Genomic DNA, 20,903 nt, shown 5'->3' with positions numbered 1-20,903 from the left:
AAGCCCCGGCGGGCGGGAGCGCGGCGGGGCGCGCGCTCGCGGTCCAGCTGCGGGCCGTCACGTGATCCTCGCGGCCGGCGCGCGGTTGCCAGGACCTCCCCCTCTCCCGGGGCGGTTGCTAGGGAAAGTCAGCGTTAGCGGGGCGGGGGCGCGCGCTGGCTCTTAAAGGGGCCGCGCCGGCGAAGGGAGCAGCTGCCGGCGGACCCGATGGGTACCCGGCTTGTGGGCACGCTGCGGCCTTACGCTTATCACCCCCTCCCCCATCTTGTTGGCGCCTGATCACGGACACCCTCTCCTCGCCTCTTAATCCCCACGCGAGTCTCGCCAGGCCTTGGGCGGAGAAGGGCTGTGGAGCCGGAGTCTCGCCGCCAACGCGCGTCTCCCGCGGTAGCCTGCAAACAGTTAAAAATGATGCAGCAGAAATGCAATTGCTGTTGCCTTGCCAGGCCTTGCGGGAATTTCTTTAAAACATCGCCCCCCATCCATTATTTATGTATTCGTGGGAGTGTGGTTTTGTAACCAGTTCAGAAGAGTTAAAACAAAAACGCCACCGCAGGAAAGGGGTGTGCGGCGAATGGGGCCGAGGAAGGCCTGGGTGACCGTGGGCATCTGTCTGCGGCCGGGGTCTCGGGCGACACCTGCCCTCGCCCGGGAGAGGCAGTGGCAGTGAGGGAGGGAGAGGGACCGCGGGCAGGAACGGGCCTCCCCGCACCCCACCTTGGGCCCACAGCGGGTCATCATCTGGTTATTCGGCAGAAGCCGCCTTCGCGGTCATATCTGTGTTTTCCGATTCCCAGCACCCCTCCCGCCCCCCCCGACCCCCCCGACCCGGCCGCGTCCCTCTCCCCGCCCGCAGCTGCGCGAAGCTTCCGCCATTGCTCTGGGGAGCCCAGACCCCAGCTTCCTACTTGGGGAGGGGCGGGGGATCGAGCTGGGGCTGTCCGGGAATGGACACAAAAAATAGCCCTGCCGTGCAAAATGCTCCACTTTTTAAATGTTGAAATTACTTGAACTTTATTTCCCATTATGTTAGTAGTCTTGTTCTTTGTAAAACAATTTTTAAAAATACAGATAAAAAAGCAACTGTCCATAACTCCCATAAAACCATTGTTAACATCTTCACCAATCTTCCAGCCTCTGCTCTATGCCTACATGAACTCACGTCCACCTGTGTACGTATGTGTATGTATATGTATATACATACACATTGTCTGTAGATTTGATTTTTTAACAAAATGAGATCACGCTATTCACACTGTTCTGGAATCTGCTTTTCTTCCTTAATGCTATAAAGTGGACATCTTTCAGTGTCATTAAATACAGATTTCACCATCCTTCCAGTGACCACCTTGGGGTTGAGATGGGGTTGGGAGGAATGGGGACTGTGAAGAGTCAGGGTTGTGTCTTGTGAACATCAATGGCTCATTAGGAAAGATGTTTACGTTTCTGTGCTACGATATCAATTCTTGGGTTTCAAATCCACCATTTCAAAATGTTAGTGTTTTCCTCCCCGCAGATTTGTCCAACTACTACCTTGAAAGTAATCCCTCTCCTCACTTAAAATTAGTATGTTCTAGGGAAACAGCTATTTGCCGGCCAGCCCAAGGTGAGCTGCTGTGGTAAAAATAGAAATGTCCTCCTGGGAGATGTGGGTGGTGGTGGATGGGCAGGCGAGTGGAGTGGGTGTGAGAGTGTGTGTGTGTTTGGGCTGAGGGAGACAGGCGGGGGATGAAGCAGGTGAGTCCACTTGTTGATTCATTCAGCGGTGTTTGTGAGCCCTTGGGAAGCACCAGGCTTTGTGTTAAACCATCAGGAAACAAAAGCACCCCAGGCTGAGGAGTTCTCAGTGGAGTGAGAAAGGCACAGTGTGACTAATGCTAGAATAAAAGTGTAGGAGTTTCGTGTTGCTGCTGTCACAAATTAACACAAGCTCAGTGGCTTAAAATGACTCAGATTTGTTATCTGATGACTCTGGAGGTGGGAAGTCCCAAATCAGTGTTACTGGGCCCAAGCGAAGGTATTCTTAGGGCTGGTCCCTTTTTGGAGGCTGGAGGAGTGTCTGTTCCATGCCTCATCCAGCTTCTAAATGTTGCTGGCATTTCTTGGCTCATGACTTCATCACTCAAATCTCTGTTTCTACGATCCCTTTGCTCACTTCCTGCCTCTTTCTTTCTTTTTCTTTTTGTTTTTTGTTTTGTTTTGTTTTGTTTTTGATATGGAGTCTTGCTCTGTCGCCCAGGTGGGAGTGCAGTGGCACAATCTCGGCTCACTGCAACCTCTGCCTCCCGGGTTCAAACAGTTCTCCCTGTCTCAGCCTCTGGAGTAGCTGGGATTACAGGCATACGCCACTACACCCGGCTAATTTTTGTGTTTAATAGAGATGGGGATTTCACCATGTTAGCCAGGCTGGTCTCGAACTCCTGACCTCAAGTAATCTGCCCGCCTCGGCCTCCCAAAGTACTGGGATTATAGGCGTGAGCTACCACGTCCGGCTTCTGCCTTTTTCTTATAAGGACGCTTGTGATTACATTGGGTCTGCCCAAATAATTGAGAATGATCTCCTCCATCTCAACCTCCATAACTTAATCAGATCTGCAAAGACCCTCTTACCATAGGGTAATGTGGATGGTAAGTAAGGTATCCTATCCACAGGTTCTGGGGACTAGGGCATGGACATCTTTGGGGAAGGCATTGTAAGCTTACCATAAGAGTCTGAACAGGATGTCTTGGGAGTGGACATGGGGGAGCAACCTACTGCCTGGAGGTGAGACTGGGAGGCCTTCTCAGAGGTGGAGACCTCTGATTTGGGGCTGGAAAGACAAATGGGAATTGACCTATGAGTGAAGAATGGGAAGGGTGTCCTGGGTGGATGTGTCAGCTTGAACAACAGAACACATCAGAGCCTGAGAGTGTGTTTTGGGGATGGGAAAGAAGTCTGCTATGGCATGGGTTGGTGCAGTTCGGCAAAGGATGGCAGTGGAAAGATGGGTGGGGCCTAACTTGGGAAGCGCCTTGAATGCTGGATAGGTTTGGACTTTGTCTGGGGCAGTGGGAAGTGTGAGGGAGTTTTGAGTAGAGGAGGGACGTGATCAGATGAAGTGGGAATGCAGGCAGCCAGGCTTGGGTCCCTTTTCTTTTGGTAAGCGTATGATGTTGTACAAGTCCTTTTCTCCTCTCTGGATCTTAGTTTTTCAACTTCAGAAATGGGGGAGGAACTGGCCATTTTAGTGCTCTATGACATTTTTTGGCAGGTGACTTTTTTTTTTTTTGGAGACGGAGTCTCGCTTTGTTGCCCAGGCTGGAGTGCAGTGGCGCATCTTGGCTCACTACAACCTCTGCCTCCCAGGTTCAAGTGATTTCTCCTGCTTTGGCCTCCTGAGTATCTGGGACTACAGGCATGCCACCATGCCAGGCTAATTTTTGTATTTTTAGTAGAGACAGGGTTTCACTACGTTGGCCAGACTGGTCTCAAACTCCTGACCTCATGATCTGCCCGCCTTGGCCTCTCACAGTGCTGGGATTACAGACATGAGCCACTGCGACCAGCTGCAGGTGACTCTTTTGAAAATCTGTTCTTTCCAAGTCATTCCAAAATTTCGGAGAGATTTATGAACCTCTCACATGCCCTTCCCTTGCTTATTAGCCCCTGAAGATAGTCTCTATTCTATGAGAAAAAATCCCCTCTACCTCTGACAGTCTATAGTTCTGAGATTTGGTACAACATCATGAAGGAAAAAAATTGATCTGTTAGCCTGTGGGAGTTGTCCAGACAGAGGGCAAATCAGTTTCCTATGAAATTGTGAACCAAAACTATCTGAGACAAGTGCCAATCAATTTAGAAAGTTTATTTTGCCAAGGTTAAGAACGTGCCTGGGACACAGCCTCAGGAGGTCCTGATGACATGTACCCAAGGTGATAGGGGTGTTAGCTTGGTTTTATACATTTTAGGGAGATATGAGACATCAATCAGCACTTTTTTTTTTTTTTTTGAGACGGAGTCTCACTCTGTCGCCCAGGCTGGAGTGCAGTGGCGCAATCTCGGCTCACTGCAAGCTCCGCCTCCCGGGTTTACGCCATTCTCCTGCCTCAGCCTCCCGAGTAGCTGGGACTACAGGCGCCCGCCACCACGCCCGGCTAATTTTTTTGTATTTTTAGTAGAGATGGGGTTTCCCGTGTTAGCCAGGATGGTCTCCATCTCCTGACCTCGTGATCTGCCCGCCTCGGCCTCCCAAAGTGCTGAGATTACAGGCGTGAACCACCGCGCCCGGCCCAATCAGCACATTTAAGATGTACGTGGGGTTGGGTCTGGAAAGACGGGACAACTCCAAGTGAGGGTTTCCAGGTCATAGGTAGATAAGAGACAAAAGGTTGTATTATTTTGAGTCTGATCAGCCTTACACTGAATACACAATTTACATGTGAGGAGGGGTAGAGGAAGAGTCACTTATGCCTCAGCCTGTCTCACTGAATCTGCGTTTTTACATAAGCAACAGGCCAGAGGAAGCAATCAAATATGCGTTTGTCTCAGGTGAGAAGAGGGGTGGCTTTGAGTTCTGTCCTTGTCCCGCCATCTGTGAAGATAAACTATCAATTTACATTGCCAAGGTGAAATTCAACAGAACGGTTTCAGGGTGAAGATCTTGAGGCCCACATGGAAATTCCTTGGGGGCAAACTGTGAAGGAGATGCGTAGTTTTTTAATCTTTGTAGCTATCTTATTTAGGGAAAAAGTGGGAGCCAAGTTTGCCTGATGCAGTCCCCAGCTTGACTTAGTGATTTTTGGGGTTCAACTTTCAACCCCAAGAAAAGCAACAATTTTCTTTCTTTCTTCTTTCTTTTTTTGAGACGGAGTCTCACTCTGTCGCCCAGGCTGGAGTGCAGTGGTGCGATCTCAGCTTACTGCAAGCTCTGCCTCCCAGATTCACGCCATTCTCCTGCCTCAGCCTCTGGAGTAGCTGGGACTACAGGCGCCCACTGCCACGCCCGGCTAATTTTTTGTATTTTTAGTAGAGACGGGGTTTCACTGTGTTAGCCAGGATGGTCCCAATCTCCTGACCTTGTGATCCGCCCGCCTCGGCCTCCCAAAGTGCTGGGATTACAGGCGTGAGCCACTGCACCCAGCCAACAACTTTCTTTTCGGCTTTGTGATTTGGGGGTCCTGAGACTTACCTTCCTTTCACCAAAAAAAGCCTGTAGTACAACAAACAAAAATTTAGTGGCTTAAAACACAGTAATCTATTATCTCTCATGATTCTGTGTTTGACGGGCACCTTGGATGGTCCTCTTTCCTGCTCTTGTATAGGGTAACTAACTGGTGTGGCCACAGTCAGAGACAAGGCCAAGGCTTCACGCATACGTCTGGAGTGATAGTACTGGATGCTGGCTGGGCTTCTCTCTCCTCCTGGTCTCTCATTATTCATAGTCTTGTTTAAGCTTCCTTACGTGGTTCCAGGAGTCACATAAGAAGGTAAGAGACACACAAAGCCTCTTAAGGTCTTGCCTTGGAAGTTACACAATGTTGCTCCCACTGCATTCTATTGGTCAAAGCATGTCACAAGGTATGGTGAGCAGATTTCAAGGCCACCAAGGTTCCTGCCTCCCCCAACCCAGTGTACATGTCCTATATAATCCCCTCCCTTTGAGCATGAGAGGGACTTAAGGAATGTGTTGGGATTTTGCTCCCATAATTAGGTTATATTGAAAAAAAAGGCTGGGCGTGGTGGCTCCTGCCTGTAATCCCAGCACTTTGGTAGGCCAAGGTGGGTGGATCACCTGAGGTCGGGAGTTTGAGACCAGCCTGGCTGATATGGTGAAACCCCATCTTTACTAAAAATACAAAAATTAGCTGGGTGTGGTGGTGGACACCTGTAATCCCAGCTACTCAGGAAGCTGAGGCAGGAGAATCACTCGAACATGGGAGATGGAGGTTGCAGTGAGCCAAGATTGTGCCACTGCACTCTAGCCTGGGCGACAGAGCAAGACTCTGTCTCAAAAACAAAAACAAACAAACAGGGTTTTGTAGACATAATTAAGGTCCTTTCAGTTGACTTTTACTTATTCAAAAGGGAGTTTATCTTGGTCTAACCTAATCAGGTGAGCTCTTTGAAAGACAGTCCAGGCCTCTCCCAAGGGGAAAGGTTGGAAGTAGCAGAATCACTCTCCTGTTGACTTTGAAGAGGGAAGATGCCATGTTGTGGAGGGGGCCATGTGGCAGGAATGGTGGTGGGTGGTTTCCAGGAGCTGGGGACCTCAGTCCTACAACCACAGGGATCTGAATTCTGTGACTAGCCACTGAGCTTGGAGGAGAACCCTGAGTTTTCAGATGAGGATGTGGCGCCAGCTGACATCTGGATTTCAGCCTGTGAGACCCTGAGCAGAGACTCCAATTAAGCTGTGCCTGGACTTCTGACCCACAGAAACTGAAACGATAAAGGGGTATTGCTTTAAGCAATTAGTGGTAGAGCATAGCAAACTAATGTATCAGGCCAGCCCAGATTCAGGAACAGGGAAAGAGACTCCATGCCTGGATGGGAGGAGTGGCAAGGTCACACTGAAAAGGGGATGCAGAGCTATTATTGTAATAACTGACCTAAAGGGTCCCTGGTTGGGACACAGCTCATGCTTAAAGCTGATGGGATCCCTGGGCCAGATACTCCTTTCACAAAGGCACCTGCAGAATTCTGGGCATCTTACCTTATGTGACTTCTGCCAAGTGGGTGTGGTTGGGACTCATGGGCTATGCCTCCATGTCCCTAGCATCAGACACATGTGGGTGCCTCATAAATATCTGTGGGACAAATCAAGGAATGAAGGTGCTGAACTGGGCTTTCCAGGGATGGAGAGTGAGGCCTTTGCCAAACAGGGTTTGTCTGCACGTGGGGCAAGGAGGGTCTCAGGAATGGGAGGAGGTAGCTTTGTCCCAGGCTTCGACTGTCAGCCTGGCATGGTTGAGGCACAGAGTCTCTTAAGGCTGTGGACAGTGTCAGAATTGGGAAAGAGTGCTTTAGCTCCCGTCTTATTGAAGATCTATCCAAGTCCACTTTCCAGAATGGACTGTCCTCTCCCTGATGCCAGGAGTCAGTGCCTTGAGCTTGGAACCACAGGCCACAGGCCTTCATTCTGTCCCTGATTTGAGGTCCTGGAGTGCTGGGGTGTGGGTTAGAATGTGGAGAGTGTAGCATCATCTGGACGTTTAACTCAACAGAAAGTCAACTCTGCACTTGTCTCCATCATTTAGAAAATGTAAAATGATATTCTGCAGATGTCCTTATCGCTATACACTGCACATTGCTGCAACTCAACCCATTATGTGATTGTCTTAGTCACATGTAAGTGACTTATTAAGGAACTGCCCCCAGGGGAGATTGCTAAGGGAATGAGTGAAGCAAGATAGGAAAGGGAAGAAAGCAAGCAGAGAGCAAGGCGTCGAGCTACAGCCCCGCAGTGGGTGGCCCCAGCCTCACCCCTCAGGGGATCTGGAAAGTAAGTTATTCCTCAATGTTTGCCCCCACCCACCAGATCCTGGTTACAGGCTGCAGGGCAAGGGTGGGGGGAATGTTGATCCCCCAGACGCATGCTGCTTTCTGCCTCTCTGTGTAAAGTGGCTTCAGTACCCTGGGGATGGCCTTTGGAAGGAGAGCTATAGATGCTGGCTGCTAGAGGAAAGGCACATGGGTGGGCTTGGGGGTACATAGAACAGGGACCCCTGGGGATCTGAGCAGGGAACAGATGTTACTGTGGAGGGTTGAGGCACAGCAGGTGAGTATGGTACTTTATAGGCTCTGTAAACTCCAAGCTGCTCCCACCCCAGGCCCTTGGTCCTTGCTGTTCCCTCTGCCTGGAACAGTCCCATCTTCTCCCAGGGGAGGCATGGTGGCTTCTTCAGTTCTTTTAATCTCTGCTCAGATGTCACCTCTTCAGAAAGATTTCCTCTGATAACCTTATGTAAAGGAGCCGCAACTCCTACCCACCACCCTCTCTTCCTGTAGATGGGAAAGGAAAATGCAAACTCGGCACCCGAATTCACTGTCTTCCGGACATGTCCCTGACCTTGGCAAAATAAACTTCTCGATTGATCGAGGCCTATCTCAGACACTTTTTGGTTTACAATGTCTATTTTTTATCCCCTGGTCCTTAACACTATCTGGCATTATAGGAATGGTTTGTTTAATGTGAACCATTTATTTAGTGCCTGACTCCCTCACTAGACGCCAGGATCCACAGCGGCAGGGACTTTGCCCATCTGGTTCCCATTTTCTCTCCAGTGCTAGCACAGGGCCCTGCACACAGTATGTATCTAATTCACATATATATATATTTCCAAGTAATATTTGTTGGATGTGCCGTTGAAGGGACTGTTAAGAGTAATTTTGACCATATAGCATGTATAGGGATTCAGGCCCAGCAACCGCTCTCTGCGTCTCTCCCCCTCCCTGCAATGGACTCTGGGAATGCGAAGTAGAAAAGATGGGATTCCTGCCCTGGAGGAACTGAGATGCACGGACAGGTGGATGTGCACACGGATGAATTTCAGCGGTGCAACTTTTCATCATCAACCTCTCTGAGCCTCAGTGTTCTTCATCTGTAAAATGGAGATAATCATTCCTATCTTGTAGGATTATCGTAAGGATAACAACATATGATATATATCAGCATCTGCAACTGTGTTGGGCACACAACAAGTCTGCAATGGTGGAAGTGTATGTTTATCTATGCCCTGAGCCAGGTTATACCTCAAGAGGGATGACCATCACACCCCCATCCCCACGACACACACACACAACGTATACACTTACATGTTTTTCTTCCACTGAAAGTATATTGGACCACTTCTAGAAATTGAAGCTATATTGGCCAAAAGTAGCAACAGCTAACACTTTGTATAGAACTCCGTATAGGGCTCATTCCTGTAATCCCACCACTTTGGGAGGCCGAGGCAGGAGGATCATTTGAGGTCAGGAGTTTGAGACCAAGCCTGGCCAACGTGGTGAAACCCCATCTCTACTAAAACAAAATAGAAAAATTAGCTGGGTATGGTCGTGGGCACCTGTAATCCCAGCTATTCGGGAGGCTGACACAGGAGACTCTCTCGAACCTGGGAGGTGGAGGTTGCAGTGAGCCGAGACCATGCCATTGCACTCTAGCCTGGGCAGCAAGAGTGAAACTTCTAAAAAAAAAAAAAAAAAAAAGAACTCATTATGTTTCAAGGACTCTTCTGAGAGCTTTACATTCAGTATTAATAATTTATTTTATTTATTTTTTCTTCTTTTCTATCTCTACCTGATCAGAGAAAAGGTATTAATAATTTGATCTCAAAAGGATCCTACGAGGTGGATGCTGTTATTATTCCATTTTATTATTGAGGATACTGACTTTCTACCAAATGTGGAAGACTCAGAGATGAATGAAACTTTCATTCTTCCATTTAATGCCCTTCCCTTATCTCTTCCTGCTGTCCAACGAGACCAGCCACGTGATGCTATTTGACCTAGGAAGCTGTGGACAAAGAAGCCAGAGACGAGAGTTCAGGGGACAGTGTGAGCTCCAAAGAATAGAAACATGTAGAGTTCCTTCTGAAACGTTGCGCTGTGAAATTCTGTGCCTCTGAAGACAGGCTCGCTATTTTTAGTAAGAGGGCGGCAGAGTCGTTGGAAATATGCCCGAATACGGTCATGATTGGGCAAGGGACACGGGAAACGCCAATTTTGGCAAAGGGATTATTTGGAAGTGCAGTTCTGACCAAGTCATTCCTCTGTTTAAGATGTTTCAACATTGAAGGAGCCAAAATATCAACAGTGAAAAAAACCTCTCAGTGGCTCTTGCTGTCTCTAGAAGAAGCCTGAGCTCCCTGAGGGCAGGGCCCCCTGTGCCTCCGGTTTACTGGATAGGGCCTGACACTAGGTAGCCAGTCAAGTAATATTTACTGGGCTTCAGTCATATGCTTGTACTATTCTAGGAGCTGGGGACATGGCAGAGAACAAGACGGACAGAGTCCCCGCCCTCAAGAGTCTTGGATTCTTATGGGGGCAGCAGACAGACAAAAACACACAAGGAAAGATGATTTCAAGTCAGATACGTGTTGTGAAGAGGCTGAATAGGGTTGCACAGTGGAGAGGAACAGGGCACATGGGTGCGGTGCTCAGCAGGGTGGCTAGGGCCGGCCTGTAGAGCAGCCACATCTGAGATGAGACCCACACCAGGGAAAGGAGGCGGCTGCATAGATCTGGGAGAGGAGCTTTCCTAGCAAAAGGCCCTGAGGCAGGGACACACCTGGCATATCTGAGGGACAGAAGGAAGCCAGCGGGGCTGGAGCCGAGTGGACACAGAGAGTGAGGTCAGCGAGGGAGGCAGGGCCCTGCAGGCCATGGAGGAGAGCCTGGGCCTTGATCCAAGTACAGGGAGGAGGCCCCCGGTGACAACTCACTGCAGAGGCGAAGGGGCCTGGCACAACAAGCTGGATGCAGAGGCTGAGCCCTGGGTGAGATTCCGAGGGCCAAGAGGCAGATGCATTTCCAGTCTGCTACAATGCAGCCTCCTCGATGTATATTCAGAGAGGCAACAGGCTGTACATTAAAATGGAAAGAGCTGGAAACTCCACACCTGGATACCGTCTCACAGACGGGTGCACAAGACAGAGGGAGCCATTGCCCTCTAGTCTGCTAGTTACTTAGGGCTTCTCTACAAAGACACTTGGAAATACAATGATTGAAAGAAGAGCGTTTGTGTCTTCCACAGCAGTCTGGCTTGTCAGGCCAGGGGCCCCCAGCAAGGTCTGCGGGACTGACGAGGGGTGGCCAAGGCCACGGTGGGAAAACTGACACCTGGGCAATTGCAGATAAAATCCAGGGGCGCTTCTGGCTCCCGTGGGCCCCTCGCCTGGACACCTCTTTCCAGTGAATGCGAAGCAGATGAGAAGAGATGCAAAACTCTGATGTGATGTCTTTCATCTCTCAGCTCTGTGCCAACTTGTTCTCTTCCTGCTCTTCCTGTTTTGCTGGGAAGCAGGATTTTTTTTTTCTTCCAACTACATTTCAGTGGTTTAGGGAGAATGGCTAGTTTCTCCAGATTCTTTTTTGCTTTAAGGAAAGGTTAGGGCACCCTGACAGAGGGGTGCTGGGAGGCTGGTCTCTCTTGGCTTCCATTCAGCCAGTTCTTTTTTTTGTTTCTTTTTTTTTTCTTTCTTTTTTTTTTTTTATGGCGTTTTGCTCTTGTCGCCCTGGCTGGAGTACAATGGCACTCACTGCAACTCCGCCTCCTGGGTTGAAGCAGTTCTCCTGCTTCAGCCTCCTGAGTAGCTGGGATTACAGGTGACTGCCACCATGCCTGGCTAATTTTTGTATTTTTAGTAGAGACAGTGTTTCGCCATGTTGGCCAGACTGGTCTCGAACTCCTGACCTCAAGTGATCTGCCCGCCTCAGCCTCCCAAAGTGCTGGAATTACAGGCGTGAACCACCGCGCCCAGCCTCATTCTGCCAGTTCTGCTGAACTGTGTGGACTCTTGCCCTGGAGCAGAGGGCTGGCATATGGCTGGAGAAGGCTGGCCACTGACCCGTGCTGCTGACCGCCTGCCCTCCCCAGCATTCTGGCCCCAGTGCGGTGCCCATCCCTGTTCATAGCGGGGACCGATGTCACCTGGAGCCTGCCGCCCTGGTGGGAGGAGGAGGGCCCTCACTATGCATCCCCTCACCTTTGCCTTTTCCTCCTCATCCCCTTCCCTGGGGTCTTAAGGGGGCCCCTGAGGGGGAGTGACAATATCAAAAGCTTGCTGATAGGAGATGGCCTATGAGGTTCCTGTTCCTGTTGTGACACAGCAGTTCTGGAATTGTTTTGGGAGAGAAACTTCAAGAGGTTAAATGAGAAAGGAGCCTTCTAGTGGGTTCATTGAGCTCTGCTTCCAAAGCACACACCCAGCAAAGAAGCCCCGAGAAAGTGCTGGGCCCAGCTAAGCACCCCAGATCCTGTGCCCAGGGACAAACCTGGGCCTCCCAGACAATCCCGGAAGGGATTTTCCAGGGGTGTGGAGTTCTTGGTGAGGCAGAGTCAGTCAACAGAAGAATGCATCAGTCTGATTATGTAGTTAGTTTAGAACCAAACCCAATTTCGGGAGTCCCCGGCTCTGGGAGACTGCCCCCACCTTCGTCACCACCAAAATGCATCATCTTTCTTCCGTTTCTCTAGTGTTGTGTGTATGACTCCAATTTGTGATGTATCCCCCACCGCCTGGAGAGGCAAGGAGGTCTGTCATTCACCTGGGAAGTCCGGCTGTCCAGGGTGGGCGTCACCTGTCGGGGGTGCCAATAAGGATGCCGCCTAAGGGAACCGCATCCTGATATTCATGTTCTGAGCCATGGGGGAACCCTGCTACACTCCAGCCTCAGACTCTGGGACAGGTTGGAGCCCCAGTGACTCTCACACGGAGATAAGACATCCCTCTGGAGGACACTGTGTGCCACAACCTCAACCCATTTGGGCTGGGGATTCTCTGTCCCTCGGGTCCTGTGTGACCTGCAGCTACTGAATGGTGTGTAGAATTGGAAGAGTTATGACCAAAGGCCAGTTCCTGTGTGAATTTAAGGGTACTGGGTGGTTAGTCCAGGGGCCTACTGAGAACTTGTCCTATTCCTTTTTTTTTTTTTTTTTTTGATGGAGTCTCGCTCTGTTGCCAGGCTGGATTGCAGTGGAGCGATCTTGGCTCACCGCAATCTCTGCCTCCTGGTTTCAAGAGAATCCCCTGCTTCAACCTCCTGAGTAACTGGGACTACAGGCGCGCACCACCATGCCCGGCTAATTTTTTGTATTTTAGTAGAGACGGCGTTTCATCTTGTTAGCCAGGATGGTCTCAATCTCCTAACCTCGTGATCCACCCACCTGGACCTCCCAAAGTGCTGGGATTACAGGCGTGAGCCACCATGCCCGGCCCGAACTTGTCCTATTCTTGACCCCACATGAACAGAAATAAGAGGTAACAGGACTGTCTCAACCTGTTCTTAATTAATTCATTAATGAATTAATTAATGAATTCATTAATTCAAAAAATTCATTAATGTGAATTTTTTGGATGCCCTGAAAGATAGATTTTGTGTGCAGAAACGATTATCCAGGGGTTTTCTTAAGTTTAAAAAATTAATATTCAATTTTATTAAAGTTATAAATAAAAGGAAAAACCTAGTTTGTCCTTACACTTTTAATTTCAGCTAAAATAATTTATTTTTTAATTATAGATCTAGCAAATTTAGCAATCACTTCTAAGAAGGCTCCGATTAATTTTGGTCTCATTTATGAACTTAAACTCCTTTAAACTTTTCATATTGCATTATTCATCACATATAATATATTTGCTTAACTTCCTAAGTATAATTGGTTGACAAACCTTCTTAAGCACTGAAACAATTCTTATAAATTGAATACGTTTAGCATATAAATATGAACTTGAAGTCTGACTGGCTGTTCCAGTACTATGTGTAAAAGAGCAAATCCCAAGTCCAGATCATTTACTCAGTTACACATTTAAAATTGTACTCATTTACTCAGTTACACATTTAAAATTGTAATCTATTATTTTAATAGACTGAGTTCTCTTAAATATCATAAGAATATAAAATAGAAAAACTACCTTAATATAAAAGATGGCTGGGTGCCATGGCTTACGCCTGTAATCCCAGCACTTTGGGAGGCCGAGGTGGGCAGATCACCTGAGGTCAGGAGTTTGAGACCAGCCTAGCCAACGTGGTGAAACCCCATCTCTACTGAAAATACAAAAATTAGCCGGGTGTGGTGGCAGGCACCTGTAATCCCAGCTACTTGGGAGGCTGAGGCAGGAGAATCACTTGAACCTGGGAGGCAGAGGTTGCAGTGAGCTAAGATCGAGTTACTGCACTCCAGACTCCGTGACAGAGCGAGACTCCGTCTCAAATAAATAAATAAATAATTAGGATTTTGTTCTTTTTACATTTCTGTACATAATTCAAGTCTTCCTGGGGTAAAACTACTTACTCACTAAGGGAATAATTCAGTCATTTCAAACCACTTTTGAGGGTCTCTACTCAGCCGTTTGATGCTGCATAATGATTCAGGATTCTTGCCTGTGACCCTGATGGGCCATTCCGAGGTTTGTTTATTTATTTATTTATTTATTTATTGAGACGGAGTCTCTCTCTGTTGCCCAGGCTGGAGTGCAGTGGCGCGATCTCCACTCACTGCAAGCTCCGCCTCCCAGGTTCATGCCATTTTCCTGCCTCAGCCTCCCGTATAGCTGGAACTGCAGGCGCCCACCACCACGCCCGGCTAATTTTTGTATTTTTTTTTTTTAGTAGAGATGGGGTTTCACCGTGTTAGCCAGGATGGTCTCGATCTCCTGACCTCGTGATCCACCCGTCTCGGCCTCCCAAAGTGCTGGGATTACAGGCGTGAGCCACTGTGCCCGGCCCCGAGGTCTATTTATAGATGCTTATCTCAAGACCTTCTGTGTGGGTCATCTCAGAACCCTTGGGACTGCCTTTGTCGACAGCCTTGGGTTTGAGTCATATCACTACGGAATTCTTCCCTCTGTTCATGGAAATCTGGTAACTACGTCAACGAGGTAATTTCTACAGAACTATTGGGTTTTTTGTTTCTTTGCCTCATAAGATATAAAAACGTCTAAAGGCCCTGGAACGTCACAGTATTAACAGCTGATGCATATGGAAGGCCTATTACGTACTGGGTATCACTCTCTGTGTTCTTCATTTGTTAATTTACTCAATCCCCCTTTTTTTTTTCGAGATGGAGTCTCACTCTATCTCCAGGCTGGAGTGCAGTGGCACGATTATATTCACCTAGGAGTTTGTGAACACTGTTCCTCTTTCAGCAAATCTATGTTATAGATGATGCTGGATTTTAGGCATCCAGAAAGGCCTGAGATTGGCAGCTATTTGTTGACAATTCAGTGGCCATAAAAGGTAAGCACTTAAGATAACCAACTATTAGAAGACTGAGAATGAGGGTGGTGGGGAGTATTCAGGGGACAGGAGAGCAATACATTCTGGTGATGCCATTTTGGTTCATTATTCAGCAATTTTTTTTTTTTTTTGATGGAGTCTTGCTCTGTTGCCCATGCCAATCTCAGCTTGCTGCAACCTCCGCCTCCCAGGTTCAAGTGATTCTCCTGCCTCAGCCTCCTGAGGAGCTGGGATTACAAGTGCCCGCCACCATGCCTGGCTAATTTTGTATTTTAGTAGAGATGGGGTTTCACCATGTTGGCCAGGCTGGTCTCGAACTCCTGACCTCAGGTGATCTGCCAGCCTGGGCCTCCCAAAGTGCTGGGATTACAGGCGTGAGCTACCGTGCCTGACCTGAATTAATATTGTTAAAATGTCCATACTACCCAAGGCAATCTATAGATTCAGTACAATCTCTATCAAAATTTCAATTGCTCCTCTTTAAGTGGAGGCCTCTGGCAAAAACAAACAAACAAACAAATAAATAAAGGTAAAAGAAAAAATCCAATGGAATTCTTCACAGAAATAGAAAAGAAAAATCCTAACATTTGCATGGAATCAAAAAAGGTCTTGAATACCCAAGCAATCTTGAGAAAGAATAACAAAGCTGGACGCATCACAATCCTGCTTTCAAACTATATCACAAAGCTACAGTAATCAAAGTAGCATGGTACTGGTATAAAAAGACACATAAACTTATGAAATAGAATAGAGAACCCTGAAATCAACCCATGCTTATACTGTCAACTAATCTTCTACAAAGATGCCAAGAATACACAATGGGGGAAGAGTAGTATCTTCAATAAATGTGTTGGGGAAACTGGATATCCACATGGAAAACAATGAAATTGGACGCGTATCATACACCACACACACAAAAATTAACTCAAAATCAATAAAAGACTTAAATGTAAGAACTGAAACTGTAAAACTCTTAGAAGAAAACAAAGGGAAAAAGCTCCTTGACATTGGTGTTGGCAATGATTTTTCATGTATGACACCAAAAGCATAGGCAACAAAAGTAAAATAAACAAGTAGGATTACATCAAGCTAGAAAACTTCTGCACAGCAAACAATCAATAAAATGAAAAGATAACTTATGAAATAGGAGAAAATATTTGCAAATCATATATCTGATAAAGGGCTAACATCCAAAATATATGAGGAACTCATACAAGCCAATAGCCAAAAAATAAATAACCTGATTTTAAAATGAGCAAAGAAATAATAAGACATTTTTTCCAAAGAACACAGCAAGTATGTGAAAATGTGCTCAGCATCACTAATCATCAGGCAAATGCAAATCAACACCACGTGAGCTAACAACTAACATCTGTTAGAATGGTTCTTTTGAAAAAGATAGAGATAGTGTTGGCTAAGATGTGGAGGAAGACAAGGGAACCCTGGACACTGTTGGTGGGAATATAAATTGGTACAGCCATTATAGGAAACAGTATGAAGGTTCCTTAAACAATTAAAAACAGTGCTACCATTTCATCCAAGAATCCCACTTCTGGATGTATATCCAGATAAAATAAAGTCAGTATCTTAAAGAGAAATCTGCTCTGTCGTGTTCATTGCAGCATTATTCACAATAGCCAAGATATGGGAGCAACATAAATGTCCACTGACGGATGGCTAAAGAAAACGGGAAATATATACACATTGGAATATTATTCAGCCATAAAAAAGGACATCTTGCCATTTGTGACAACATGGATGAACCCAGAGAACACAATGCTAAGAGAAATAAGCCAGACATGCAAAGAAATATTGTATGTCTCACTTATATGTGGAATCTAAAGCACACCCACACGTAACTATGTGAGGTAATGGATATGTTAATTAGCTTGGTTATGATAATCATTTCACAATATATACATATATCGTTGTGTCATATATCAAATCATCATGTTGTATACCTTCAATATATTCATTTTTTTGTCAATTATGATATCAGTTTTCTCAGTGAAACTGAGAACAAACAAAACAAAGTGTAATAACAATGGTAAGAAAGAAGCTAGTAAAATATATCCTATAGTTAAATCCAAATAATCGATGGTGCAGCTGACTGTAAATTTTAAGCAAGAGTCAAGTAGAAACATTTATTGAGGGCTTGCTTTACACCAGGCATTGTTCTAAGTGCTTTCTGCACCTGTATCACCTCATACAATCTCACAGTAGCCCTATGAGGTTTATACCACTATCAGCCCAAATTAGTCTTCTAAAAATTTATTTATTTATTTTTGAGACAGGATCTCACTCTGTCACACAAGCTGGGCATGGTGGTGGGTGCCTGTAGTCCCAGCTACTCAGAGGCTGAGGCAGGAGAATGGCGTAAACCCGGAAGGCAGAGCTTGCAGTGGGCTGAGATCTGGCCACTGCACTCCAGCCTGGGCGACAGAGCGAGACTCCGTCTCAAAAAAAAAAAAAAAAAAAAAAAAAAATTAAACACTCCATACTCCATTAAGTCCAAAGAAGATAAACGTCATTCTAATTCCCACTACCCAGTGATAAACTATGGTGCAGTGTGGTGAATGACCTTCTAGACCTCTTTTTTATTTTTTTGCAAATATGTGCACAGATGACTATGTGTATATTAGATCGGCATGTGGGTGTGGGTATAGGTGTATCCACCTATCTCCATGTCAAGAAATATAGATCTTGCCTGGCACAGTGGCTCATGCCTGTAACCCCAGTGCTTTGAGTGGCCGAGGGGGCAGGTGGATCACCTGAGGTCAAGAGTTTGAGACCAGCCTGGCCAACATGATGAAACCCCATCTCTGTTAAAAATACAAAAATTAGCTGGGCATGGGCACACCTGTAGTCCCAGCTACTCGGGAGGCTGAGACAGGATAATCGCTTGAACCTGGGAGGTGGAGGTTTCAGTGAGCTGAGACCGCGCCACTGTACTCCAGCCTGGGTGACAGAGCAAGACTCTATCTCAAAAAAGAAAAAAGAAAGAAAGAAAAAGGAAGGAAGGAAGGAAGGAAGGAAGGAAGAAAGAAAGAAATATAGATCTCCATTGTCCCTTTAATAGTGTAGAGTAGGCCGGGCGCGGTAGCTCAAGCCTGTAATCCCAGCACTTTGGGAGGCCGAGACGGGCAGATCACGAGGTCAGGAGATCGAGACCATGCTGGCGAACACGGTGAAACCCCCGTCTCTACTAAAAAATACAAAAAACTAGCTGGGCGATGTGGTGGGCGCCTGTAGTCCCAGCTACTTGGGAGGCTGAGGCAGGAGAATGGCGTGAACCCGGGAGGCGGAGCTTGCAGTGAGCTGAGATCCGGCCACTGCACTCCAGCCTGGGCGGCAGAGCGAGACTCCGTCTCAAAAAAAAAAAAAAAAAAAAAAAAAAAAAATTGTGTAGAGTAATCCACTGCGTGGCTGTGCCGTTATTCATGTATATAATCAAAAGTTAATGGATCTAAATGTATGGTTTTCAGTGTTTTGAAATTACAAACAGGCTGCGATGAATATCCTTAAACACATGTTTTCATGCACTTGCCCAGTTATCTTCTTGGGATACCTTTAGTGGAGTTTAGAGAAAATTCAGTCACATTAGGGACATTATACACTGCTGAGTTTGACTCATCAAATCCAGCCATGGATTCTCTGCAAACCGAGGGGCCGCCCAGCTCCCCTGAACAGTGGTCCTTGTGAGGGCGTAGCATAGCCTCACATCCTAAATTAAATTCAGTTCACTGGCCATTGCTCGGAAAACTGGCGAGAGAAAAGAGCCTTTGCCTCTCCGCAGCCGGGGAATTTCCAGATTCTGAAATTGTCCTGTCCAGACACAGTAAATAGTTTGGCCACAACAATCTCTGCGTCCGCCTCCCTCCCATCTGTCTGGGCTGCACATGCCGGTAATAAGTTTTTCATTCGTGACAGGCTCGAGCATCCTTTTCTGAAAGGAGATGAAGGAGATAAAAGGGTCTGGGCTCAGAATTTTGCAAACAGAACCTACGGAGGCTGTGCCAAGATGGAGATGGCGGCTCGATGGCCAGCTAATTCTTGTTTATCCAACAAGCCGTGCTAGTTGCTGGGGAGACCCAGAGAAATGAGACAAAGTCCCTGCTCATGGGAGTTAGCTGTGTAGTAGAGTTGATAGACCCATGGGGCCACAGAGCGGGTGTTGGAGATGGGGCAGAGGCTACTCCATCATCACAGACTTCAGAATGTCTTTCCAGCAAGACTAGCCACACAGTCTGCCTTTAAAGTCCCCTGGTAAGTCACTCAAAATGATATTTTCAAGTGTCTACCATTTACATCTTCTGGGTGTTGGGGATTGACATCTGTTATCACAGGAAATGGTGCTTTTATTATCTTTGGAACAGGTAGATGAGGATGTCAGCCCTCCTCTGGCAGGACCAAAGCACTGGCCATCTGCAAAGGGAGGACATTTGGGTGTCCTCAGACTTGGGCAAGGTGCACGCTAGGCTTTAGAGAGCCCAAACCAATTATCCTCCAAATGTCCTCTATACCTGGTTTTTCTGTGTTAGGGTTCAGGACCCAATCTGCTTACATCCACAAATCTCTTTTAATTTAGAACAGTCCCTATTTTCATATCACGAATTGAAGGAATTAAGCTACTGTCCGATAGAATATTCTACCTTCTGGATTTCACTGATTGGTTTCTTACTGTGAGTCTGGATAGTTCTGTCTTGTCTAACATACCTCACTGAGTAATTCAGAAGGAGAAAGTAGGAAAAAAAAAGTCAGTGAGTGTAGAAAAGATACGAGATGAGAATTACGGAATTACAAATTCTACTTAATGGGAATTTCCAGAACATTTCACCAAGTAACTGCAGACATTACATTATTTTCAAGCACGTCTGGAACATTTATGAAAATTGACCGTTTATCTTGCCAAAAAGCGGTCTTTTGTTAATGCCAAAAGAATGGATTGAACAAACAATATTTTCAGACCACCGTGTACTTCAATAAGAAATAAATAACAAAAACCATAGAAATAGAAAAAACTTTTAAATAATTCATGAGTAAACAAAGAAAGCATAACAGGTTTTAGAATATGCTTAGAAGCGAACAATAATGAAAATTCCACGTATCAGAACATACAAGAGGCTTATGCTACAGGAGAAAGAGGCTGAAAATCAATAAGCCAAACATTTAACATGAGAAGTTAGCAAGAGAACAGCTGAGTAAATCCTAAACAGTAGAGAAAAGAAAATTTACAGGTAAGAGCGGAAATAAATGAAACAGACAGCAATCGTAAAATAGACATGATGAACAGAGTCAAATTTTGTTTTTTTGAAAAAACTAATAAAACAGGCAAACTTTTGGCAAGACTAATTAGGAAACAGAGATGGGACCCATAAAGTATAGCAGAACTGAAAGGAAATTGGCCGGGCGCGGTGGCTCACGCCTGTAATCCCAGCACTTTGGGAGGCTGAGGCGGGCAGATCACCTGAGGTCGGGAGTTTGAGACCAGCCTGACTAACATGGAGAAACCCCATCTCTCCTAAAAATACAAAATTAGCCGGGCATGGTGACGCATGCCTGTAATCCCAGGTACTCGGGAGGCTGAGGAAGGAGAATTGCTTGAACCCGGGAGGCGGAGGTTGCAGTGAGCCGAGATTGTGCCATTGCACTCCAGCCTAGGCAACAAGAGCAAAACTCCATCTAAAAAAAAAAAAAGAAAGAAAGGAAACATGACTTCAGATGAAGAATCAATTTTAAAAATGTGATAATATGATGCAACCTTCTGCCAATAATTTTGAAAATGTAAATCAAATTGCACAAATTTTACATTTAAGATATTTTAAATGTAAATAATGTTTTAACCATTTAAAAAATTGAATTGGTGATTAAAAATCTTCATATCAAAAAAACAGCAGGACTAGACTTTTTTTTTTTTAAACAGAAAAGTTTTACGAAACATTTAAAGAATGAATGCTTTCAAATACAA

At 46.3% G+C, this 20,903-nt stretch overlaps 1 protein-coding gene across 1 annotated transcript in view; it reads right to left on the bottom strand.

Moving 5' to 3' along the window:
- Positions 1–20,903, bottom strand: part of CBX6 (chromobox 6) — a 54,807-nt gene that overhangs the window by 11,162 nt on the left and 22,742 nt on the right. The window contains exon 2 of the mRNA XM_017861256.1: positions 11,548–11,645. Within this exon, the coding sequence (XP_017716745.1) occupies positions 11,548–11,645 (98 nt within the window). The remainder of the gene's footprint in view (positions 1–11,547; positions 11,646–20,903) is intronic.

This window comes from Rhinopithecus bieti, unplaced genomic scaffold (genome assembly GCF_001698545.2).
Source record: "Rhinopithecus bieti isolate Rb0 unplaced genomic scaffold, ASM169854v2 scaffold_56975, whole genome shotgun sequence".
NCBI classification, from domain to species: Eukaryota; Metazoa; Chordata; class Mammalia; order Primates; family Cercopithecidae; genus Rhinopithecus; species Rhinopithecus bieti.
This window is presented reverse-complemented; position numbering and strand designations above follow the sequence as displayed.